Source organism: Leuresthes tenuis, unplaced genomic scaffold, assembly GCF_036924035.1.
Source record: "Leuresthes tenuis unplaced genomic scaffold, fLeuTen1.0.hap1 SCAF_3, whole genome shotgun sequence".
Taxonomy (NCBI): domain Eukaryota; kingdom Metazoa; phylum Chordata; class Actinopteri; order Atheriniformes; family Atherinopsidae; genus Leuresthes; species Leuresthes tenuis.
Window position 1 is genome coordinate 9,496,392 of NW_027325357.1, and position 10,463 is coordinate 9,506,854.

The window sequence follows — 10,463 nt, forward strand, 5'->3', positions numbered from 1 at the left end:
AGTACGGGAACAGAGTCAACAACCACGGACTCTGAAAAAGTCACCATGGTAACCAGCCAAACGGAGAGCACAAGTTGGAGTACGGGAACAGAGTCAACAACCACGGACTCGGAAAAAGTCACCACGGTAACCAGCCAAACGGAGAGCACAAGTTGGAGTACGGGAACAGAGTCAACAACCACCTGGACTCCTCTAACAAGCAGCACATCACTGACCACAACGCTGAGCTCTGAAACTCCCACATTTACTGCAGTGACAACACAACCAACCCAGACCACAATGAGTTACATCAGTACACCTGCTGCGTCAGTAAATCCAACTGAAAATTCATCTCACACTGCAAGCACAGCCACAGATTCAGTGAACAGAACAACACACGGTGAGCACCAGGTTCTGCTTTGGCAGCTTTATCAATCATTTTATCTACATGTTTATATTCTATCTTTCTGTGTCACCAGGTCCGAGCCTCAGCAAATCTGAAAAGAATATGATAATCACCTTCAGTGCTGTGCTTGGAGTGTTTGTGGTGGCGATGGTTGGAATTATGTTTCACAAATGCAAACATAAATTACAGTACTTGCACCAACCTATTTACAGTACTGATGATGCAGGTAAGGCTTGCTCCACCTTCATGATGTAAGTGCACACTATGTTATTTATAACAACAATTACATTCCCAACAGATGGATTTGTGGCAGACGGTGACACACTTGTTATTTCTGGAGGACTTTATGATGGCCATCCAATCTACGATAATGTTCCACCAGATCCTGCTGACCAGTCACAATTTCGTCTCGAATTCCTTTAAAAAAAGAGACATCTTTGCTCCTGCAGGTCAAAGTGCCGTCGTTGGTGTTTGACAGACAGGGACAAAATCTTCTTTATACACTACTCAGAAAAATTTCAAGACAAATTTAAATGCAATTTAAAGTCTTCACAAGAGGAAAATGGTTGTAGTAGCAGAGAAATAATGAAGGGCAAAGCATTCAAACAGGAGCAATGGTGATTGATTTTAATGTTGCTTTCACTTGCATCACTGTCAACAACAGAATACATAAACATATTTAAACAGAAATATAAACAACACCTTTTCCCATATTGACAATATGAACTTTTGTCATAAAAACTACATTTCATGTGAACAACAGCAAATGTAAGTTATTCTAATCAACCGAACCACAACAAACTGACATTCTGTGAATGAAAAAGCACCGTCATAGTAAAGTTTACTCCAAAGATGAAACAAAACCTGAGATTGGAACTCTGAATCATCTCGCTGTACACGAACGGTGACAAAAACAAAACAAACAAAAACCAAAACACTTTTGATAATTAAAGTATATATTAATCCCCAGCAGTGCTATCTATGTATCTCAAGCCCTTACCACCAATATTAATACCGTTTCTCTGACCTGTACAAGAAGTACTTATGCAAAGATCTTCTCGTTGGTCTTCTTCTTCTTCTTGTCACAGCCGGTAACAGCCGTCCAACCAGCGTCTCTCATTCTTTTCATAGCAGCCAGCTTCAAAGAGTTGCCCGGTGATTTAAGAGTGACAGGACTCTGCATCTACAAAACACCAAACAAATGCAAAATCAACAAGCCTTATCCATAGTTGTTGTAAAATAAAAAGAGCCACTCTGGTTTTGTTACCTTTTTGAAGATGTTGACTTTGCACTTTGGAGCAGAGCCACTTGGTGCTGGTTTATTTCTAAAGGTCTAGCAGAACAAGAAACAGAGGATCAAACTATTTCTTTAAGTTTTGGAGACGCTGGACATTTCACAAAATCAACACGGTTTAAGTAATATTCTTGACATTAAACAAATGAAAAAAGCAGTTCTCACCAAGAGATCAATATGATCAGAGCTGTCAGACTTGGGGTCAAGCTCAATGACACTCTTCCCCCACCGTGCTGCCTTGTCATCAGATGGGGGCGTCCTAATTCTGTACGACTGTAGGGAAACTCACCAGTGAATGCCAAGAAAAGACATTTTTTTTGGGGGGGGGGGTGTCAGAATGATACAGCATATTACCTTGATCTTCGACGTTCCACCGATCCTGTTAGTATTACCTCCGGGAGTTTTCATGTCTTCACTGAGAAAGTGCTATAATGCAAAGTCACTGTCAGCCTGAATGATCATAAATGCTACAGCAAACAGCAGCATAGTGATAATAACTCATGTAGAAATATCTGTAATTATAACTATAGCCAGTTAATATGTAGTTTATGAATTCATTCAACTGTCCTAACCTTTGTCTTTTGTGTTATTCCAAATATTGTTGGAACTAATTCAGTAGCAGAATATTCAGCATAGTGGCACCACTCATCTTACTCTCTTTTTGTAAATTAATTTATATATGTAAATAAATTTTAATTTAAAGCCATTTTCTGTGCCCCTTCCTTCATTTGCAATCACCCATTTGTGCTTGTTTTAATTCATAATAAAAACAGCATGTACACATTAATTCCAAATGCATATTTTCCTCCACACTAAATCTTTGTGGACAGTTAACAGGAAGTTTGGATTTAAAAAAAGGCCAATAATGTTGAAGGGTAACAAGTTGGTTTCATTTGATGTTGTGTGAACCTGATCAAATCTGATGAAGAATGATTACGTTTGTATTTCCAACCCATCTCAAGACTGTCTGAAACATAAAAACTGTTCCAGCCATCTAAAATGCTTTTAGAGATAAAACTTACAGTTTTAAGAACATCAGCACTTCCACTGTTGCTGTAGGAGGGGGTTGTTCTGCTCTTGGAAAAGTCAAATATACGACTCTTTGAAGAGCTGTCAGGCCCTCTCCCTTGTTTATAGTCACCTGACTAGAATGTACAGATGTTTTCTTGGTTAAGTACAAATGATGATGAACCTGAATACATCTTCTAGCCTATTTGCTGACTTTACCTGCTTGTTCCTTGCTTGTGATGCTTGGTTTATTTTCACAGAAGACATTTCTTGCTTCAAGTCAGTGAGTTCTCTGTGCAGGTTTTCCTAAAGGTAAAATATTTCAGAATCAATGACCAATTTTCCAGAAGCAGCAGTCAACCTCTTGAAGAGAAAAGCTAAAAATCAAATCATAACTGAAATAAACTAGGACATACCTTCTCTGCTGCTTCTGTCTTCAACTGTTTCGTCAGCTGGTCATTTTCTGTCCTCTGCTTTAACAGATCCAACTCCTGATGTCAAGAAGGAAGTGTTATGGTTTGACTTGATGTTTATTCTTCTTTTCAGTTATCATATTTTACTGTCATACCAGTGTCTTTGCATGGGCCACCTCTTTCTTCTTATTCTCATCAAGCTCTGCGTCCTTCTCTTCAACCATTCGGTCATACTGGCTCTAACAACGACGACACAAATTCCTTTGTATGCAACAACCATTTTCAAATAGCCAAAATCTACTTAATATATCCTTGTGGATGTGTGGTACCTTGTGTTTCTCCATCAGTGTGACCATATCTGCTATCTTGTGCTGACACTTGAGTTCTGTGTCCTCCTTGTTCTTAATGGCCTCTGCTGCTGTTAATCTGAGCTTCTGTAGCTGTAACACAAAATGTTTTCATTTTGTTTTTGTTGCCAGCAGTTGAAATACATAAGACAAAAAAATCTAATTAACCTCATTCTCTAGCTCTGCTGCAAAGGTCATCTTTGACTCAAGATCCTTAAGCATTTTCTGATGATCTTCGTTCTTTAGTCTTTTAAGGCTTTGGGACTCCTCTTGGAGCCTGTCAATCTAAAGGTGAAACATCAGTTAAAATGTTTTACATCAATATTATAAACTGGAAGACTTACACAAAAAAAAAACACCCTACCATCATCTCAAGCTGACTGGATTTTGCCATCTCCTTTTCCATTTGTTTCTTAAGCATTTTATTCTGAAATTAAACAATTGAAGAGTGAAAAACGATGGTTCTTGATGTGGGTGTTGCGCAGTATATCTAGTTTCATGGTCATTACAAACCTCTTTCTTGTGCTCCTCCTGGGCTTTAAATTTGATTTCAAATTTTCTTCTGAGACTGCAAAGCTAAAAAGCAAATAATCTCATGTTAGTTCCACGGAATGATTTATAATAACAGTGTTTGTGTTTTTCAGTTTCAGACACCTTTGATTCCACGGCTTTGATGTGTTTCTCTTTTTCTGTAATTTCCTCCTGCAAATGCTCGCACTGCTCACAACAAGCACAAAGAAATCATCATTTACCATTTTCAGAAAAGCTATCTTTATAAAGCTTCGTGTTTCTATTGATTACTGCTTTAAAAGCATGCTCACGTTTTCTTCAATTTTCTTTTGCAGACTTTCGGTTTCTTGACATTTCCCTTGGACCCTGGTTTTAATGGTATTTACTTCATCTCTTTTAAATGGAAACATAAAAGTTGTATTTGAAAAACTACTCTCTGTCAAATCTCTTGAGGTCCACAAAGAGCAAACTCACCGTAAACACATGTTTTCTCCTTGCAGTCTTTGGATTTCACTTTTGAGTTTCACTGCCTTCTCCTCATTTGCCTGAATCAAAACAGTTTTCACACATTAACCAATCACACTAAAAATGAAGTAATAGAAGCGCAAACACAAATTAAAACTACTCTATCCCTGAATTTTGTTTATTATGTTTCACTAAATAATTCGGACCTTCCTGTCTGCCTCCATAGCTTCCACACTGGAGAATCCATTTTCAGACTCCTGTTGGATGACCATCTTCTCAGACTGCAGCTTGTTAAAGTTGGACAACAGTTCTTCATACTTCACCCTGAAAGATAATATAAAGATTACAGAGCAAGATGAAGAGAACGACATATTCTATATGCTAATAAGATAGAATAGCTGGACTCACTCATGCTGCATGATGTCTGTCTTTAGTTGCTCCATCTGTAAGTTGCACTCTTTATTTTTCTTCATTTCAGCAGACAACTGCCCTTCCATCTCCTGCACTTTGGTCTAAATGTTTAACAACACATGAAGAGTTTCTTATATGTAACTATTGTATATATTAGTATCGTAAGTATTGTAAATACTAAACTACACCAGTAGATGCATTTTCAGAAAACATTGTGTAAAAACCTCAGTCAAAGTGGACTTCTCCTTCAAATCTTCTTTTGCCTTTTCAGAATCTTTATAAGCCTGCTTCAGTTCCTCACTTTCAGCCCAAGCTGTCTGTGCTTCATTCTGTATGAATAGACCCAAAAAGATTTCATTTGTTTAGAATATTAAATACACTTTTTCCTTCTTAGATAAAATACAGGTTTGCATCACCTTAAACATCTGGATTTCTTCAGTTTTCCTTGCAAGCTCTGCCACAAGTTCCTTCACTCTGGCCTCAAAGACATCGATCTGACTTTTGAAAGACTCGATGGATTTTGATTTTATGGCCTAATAAAAAACAACAACATTTAATGCTCCCCAGTCGCCTTCTGTAGTTTTGGGGTTGCGGCGACAAGGAAACAAATACAACATATTTTAAGAATATTAAAATGTAGCTTGCCTGCTCTTCTTCGAGGATTTTAATCAGATCATCTTTCTTTGCAGACTGTTCTATGGTCTCTTCTGTTGAGCAAAATATTTTGTTGGCTTTGAAAACATCTAATAAGAATATCAACACCAACCACCCGGTGAAGCTTACCTAAAAATGTAGTTCTGCATTGAAGCTCAGTGCTGTTTGCAACAAGTTTGTCTTCCAGTTCTTTGGCCCTTCAAAATTAATTAAAAAAAATAATGTAATGGTACAAGGACAACTTCCACTTGTTCGGGATGCTGTGCTGTGAATTTTAAAGACTACCTTTTTATCTCTAAGGCGAGTGAATTCTTTAGCTCTTCTATGGTTGTCTGATGCCTCTCCAGCTTCTCTGCTTGTTGATTTTTAGCTCTGGTGAGCTCCTGCATGCTGAGGTCTTTGCTTAGAATGATCTGCTCATATTCTTTTCTATTTTGTTCCAGGGCTGCAGCAGTGATTTCCTCTTTTTCCTTTTTTGGAAATATATATATATTTTTCAATTAAAGCAGGTTAACAATGATTTACAAGACTCTCAACACACTCACCTCAGTTTCTTTACAGCGCTGCTCAGTAGTTTGCAATTTTTGAATAAGGGATTCCTTTTCAGTTTTTGAGCTCTTGAGAAGTTCAAACTGTTGATCTGTAAAGGAAGAAAATATTCAATGTTATCCTTAAAAAATCCAGTCAACCGATACTGATGTTGATCTGGACTTGAACAGAGCACTGGAAAAAGATGAAAAACTTACAATAAGTAACAAATTCGGTGTGATTTTCACATGTACTGACATTCAGCCCTCACTTCAGCTATTTGTTAATGTTTTAAAGCTTAAAGTTAAAGCTTTAACTTTAAAGCAAACCTCTTTAATGCTCACATTGTTGGTTTAAATTCTTCATCTGTCCGACCAAAGGACTGTGCCCGCACCATTATATCTTATCTCAGTTGTTGTTCAGTTAGGCCACATTGGTGATTAAGCAATAGTGTCGTTTGTAGTACAATGACTGCTTCCTGCTCTTACTTTAGAAATAGGTATATGTCATGGAAAAATGACTTTTGTATGCACTTTAGAGCATATATTTGGTTGTTTAAAGTCACCTTAAACTCACCCCCCCCCTACAATTCTCGCATTATATTTTGGGCCCTCTAGATCTAAATGTGCCAATCAACAAGTTGTTCAGAGAACAAGAACCTCAAGTCACTATTCTTATCATCTCTTTACAGCTTCAACTTCAAATGATGACGCATTCGCTGTAGCCCAGAAGAGGGAAGTTGAAACACTGTTGCTCTTGCTTTTTGATAGTTGACTGAAGAAATAAATTAGTTAATGTTTTACCAATACTTTGTCTAATGTTCTATATCCCAACAAGGAAATCTGACACCTAATTGGCATTTTAAAAAGAACTGCAGATGAGGAAAAACTTAGTGTTTGTGTATAAAACAGCCACAGCAGGCTGATGTGAACTCTCAGGCTATTTAATGCACGCTCTCTCATATTGTAATCATGTGCTCCAAAGGGTTGTTACGCACAATAATAAATATTTGTTTGTAAAGATGTTTATACCAAAGCAACACTTGAGAAAGTCTGTGAACTTTAAAACTATGTGCTTTTGACTCATTTTGTAAACCAACCTGTTATGCAGATTCCCCAGCCTGAAGCTGCCCTGAGCACCCAGTGGCTACAATACTTTATAACTTTGGTTTTCTGCCCAGTTTAACACCAATTTGCTTCAGCATACCATCTAACGCACTAGCAACTAGATAACGTCACACTTTTACCATAATGAATAAAGTTTTTAAAAAAGAAGAAAAAGTGGCAGTCGCCATTCCATATAAAATTCATTTTTTAAAACTATTTTCTTTACAAATAAGGTTTGAAAACAAAAAATAAGCAAAAAAAGAAAAAAAGACAATGTGGCAGATGCAGTGAAGAGAAAAAACAGGATGACAGAATTAGCTTCATAGCTGCTGGTGGTGTTCAGTCACGCTGATTTTCTTGTGTGTGTTTAAATTTATGAGAAGAAGACAATCATGATCATTTCTTCTTCTGCTCGGTGCAGACTATAACCCAGAAGACTCACTCAGAACTCTTATTTTAGTTAGGTCCAGTAACATTACTCTGCCTCGTCCTTTGACGCTTCAGGTGGCCTCCTTTATCTAAGGCATGACGACAAATCTCCATGTAAAGTTGTACATGAGCAGAGCTCAGACGGATGTTTGTTTTCATGGCAGCAGCATTATATCAGTAGGGGGAGCCAAAGAGTTAAAAATGGCCAAATTCTCTCGTGAGGCTTTGATGAAACAGAAAAAATAGCTCCTGATTCTTTGTGTTTTTTTGACCAAAGCTCATCGCAGACATTTAATTAAAATGACAGGAAATTGTGCTAGTTTGTGAAAAAAGGGGATACTGTGTCTCCTTTTCTGTTTACATAAACAATGTGGGACAAAACATTACATATATCAATATAACAACACTTTAGCAAACAATATAGGATATTTTCTTAAAATTAAGCCATATTCTTACTTGTTGACTCTTGAAGTTGTCTGCAGTACTTCTGAGTGTCGTCTAGGTCAAGTAGGACTTTTTGTAGTTTGTTTTCCTTGTCCTTAAGTTTAGTCCGAAGCATTACAATCTGTGAACACAATGCCAATCATTAGGCTGTTTATTTCAAAGCTTGTTTTAACGTCTTTCATGTGTTTTTACTAACCTCTTCATCTTTCATCACATTTTCTTGAAGATATTTCTCTTTTAGTTCTTGAAATTGCAGCAAGCTCTCTTTGACTGAAAAAATATGCACTAATCAGCTCTCTCACTGGTGGAGAAAATTCTCCTATGTCAATAATACCCATGCTCCATAAAACGTCTTAAAGTTTGGATACCTCTCTGCATTTCTTGTTTGTCGACTTCCACTCGAATACGAAGGCTTTCAAAAGCTGCCATCAATTTCTACAAGAACAAGTAAGTTAAAAACCCATAATCAAAACATATTTCAATCTGTTGTACTGATACCTGTCCAACTAAATGGGATGAACAAAATTCTAACTCATTATGATACACTTTAGATTTAGCATTACTTTACCTTGATACTGTCACTGTTTTCCATGAAGACTTGATGTGTTTCTTCTCTTTCAGATTCAACTACAAAATACACAGGAATGAGTCAATACTTTTCAACATCTAGCCAACAAAGCTGGTAAAAAATATACGATATGTGGGCTGAATGAGCCACTCTACTTACATAAATGCATTTTATCAGCTGACCACTGAAAAGTTTCTTTGAGTATATTACACAAGTTCCTTGTTGCATTGTTTCTGTATTTACAGAGAAGAATTTGAATTTGTTCTGAAAACAGTTCATTGTATTTAAAATAAGATAAGTCACATTTATTTGGCCTTTACATGACAGAAACGTGTATCTGAAATTATGACACTAAAGAAAAAAGCATACTTGTTCCTTAAATCCTCATTTTCACCAATTTGTTCCTCAAGCTTTATGCTGAGACTTTCATTTCCAAACTGAAAATACAAAACATACATTGGAAAAAAGACTTGTATACATTCAAAAGGGTTAGTTATATGGATATACTTTAAAAAAACACTATTATAGAGTATGTGGTAGTAGAGAAGAAGAAAAATAAAAAGCTGCAGCTGAGGTACACACCTGCAGTTCCTGAATGGCTTTACGTTGAGTTTCAATTGTTCTTATGTTATCTTGGAGTCTTCTTTCCTTCTGAACTGTGTCGGAGTCAACTTTGACCTTCCAAAACTTTATTTTCTCAACTTCATCAAAGAGCTTGGAATAAAGCTCACCAGGATTGCCGTTATTCTGTTGACGATTTGCAACAGCACCAAATAAAGTGACACACTTAACAATAAACAATTTTCAAAGACCATGTGTATCTAGTCACGCTACACATTTTTACACCATGTAATGTAAATATTACCTCATCTTTTTCCATTGGTGACACAACTGTCATCTTGGTAAAGTCTTCAGAGGAGAGACAATAATTAATATATGACAGCATGCTTTACTTTTATACTAAATGTAGCCAGTGCTGTCAAATAAAAGTACCTTGTTTGGTTGGTTTGGATGGTGCTACTGCACTTGTATAGAGGGACAGCATGTTATCTTCCTTGTCACAACATATTTTGAAACCCTAGAGGAAAAAAGTAAGGATAGCTTGTTATCAAATAAATGTATTATTACAGCATTTTCTGCACTCACTTCAGTTAAATGCATTCAGTTTTCCATTCTAACTTCTAGGTTATGGAGTTGCCAGAATAGTGTAAGAAATCTTCAAATTGAAGCGGATTTTACTTAATGAAAACCTTGCAAACTGCTTAATTTTCTATACAGCTATTACATTTATTTTACTTTTATGATATCATAAGTCTTTAAAAACTACACATATCAAGGAACAGTTAAGGAACAGTTAATACACTTAAGTAGGGAGCTGGTTAAAGTGTTTTGCCATGACTTTATCATTGACTTTTTAGTTACATAGACTATGTATTGTCTACTTTATTCAACGACTTACCTGCTGCAGTGTGTTAAGGAAATCACCACTCTCCTCAACTATTTCCTGAGGTCGAACAGCGTTTATCTGCCCGTTTTTTACTCTGGGAGGCACCAACAGTTTGAAGTTGAACCCCCGATCTCTGTCCATACTAATATGACAACAAATGCAACGTTACATTGTAGATGTTATCGCCAAAGGTCACTTACCGAGCAGTAATAATTTTAAACCAAGAAATGTTATTCATATTTTCGGTATGTCGTGTCATAGCTTGAAATGACGGAAAATAAACGTTCAAACCGTCCAGCTAGCTTAGCCCATTAGCTTACCATTTGACGGGTTTTACTTGACATTAACTCACTAAAATATGGTTACAATAAGCACGCTAAGTTAACGCTACTTTTTCACAAAACAATTATAAGCAGTTACCAGGAAGAAAAATATTAAAAGCAAAATGTTTTGG

General features: G+C 36.6%; 1 protein-coding gene across 1 annotated transcript; it reads right to left on the reverse strand.

The window, feature by feature from the left end:
• Positions 1–1,293: 1,293 nt before the first annotated feature.
• Positions 1,294–10,150, reverse strand: sycp1 (synaptonemal complex protein 1). The gene is made up of 33 exons (XM_072382869.1): positions 10,022–10,150; positions 9,556–9,640; positions 9,428–9,471; positions 9,145–9,309; positions 8,932–8,999; positions 8,722–8,795; positions 8,563–8,621; positions 8,363–8,429; positions 8,191–8,264; positions 8,007–8,115; positions 6,033–6,127; positions 5,773–5,957; positions 5,617–5,684; positions 5,479–5,540; positions 5,250–5,366; positions 5,058–5,162; positions 4,831–4,934; positions 4,629–4,746; positions 4,432–4,502; positions 4,269–4,350; positions 4,102–4,164; positions 3,961–4,023; positions 3,812–3,874; positions 3,616–3,732; positions 3,430–3,540; positions 3,256–3,339; positions 3,104–3,178; positions 2,907–2,993; positions 2,702–2,824; positions 2,034–2,105; positions 1,845–1,952; positions 1,653–1,718; positions 1,294–1,568 (listed from the first exon to the last, which is right to left on the reverse strand). The coding sequence occupies exons 1-33, from the start codon at positions 10,148–10,150 to the stop codon at positions 1,428–1,430; spliced, it is 3,054 nt and encodes a 1,017-aa protein (XP_072238970.1). The 3' UTR covers positions 1,294–1,427.
• Between the last annotated feature and the right edge of the window lie 313 nt (positions 10,151–10,463).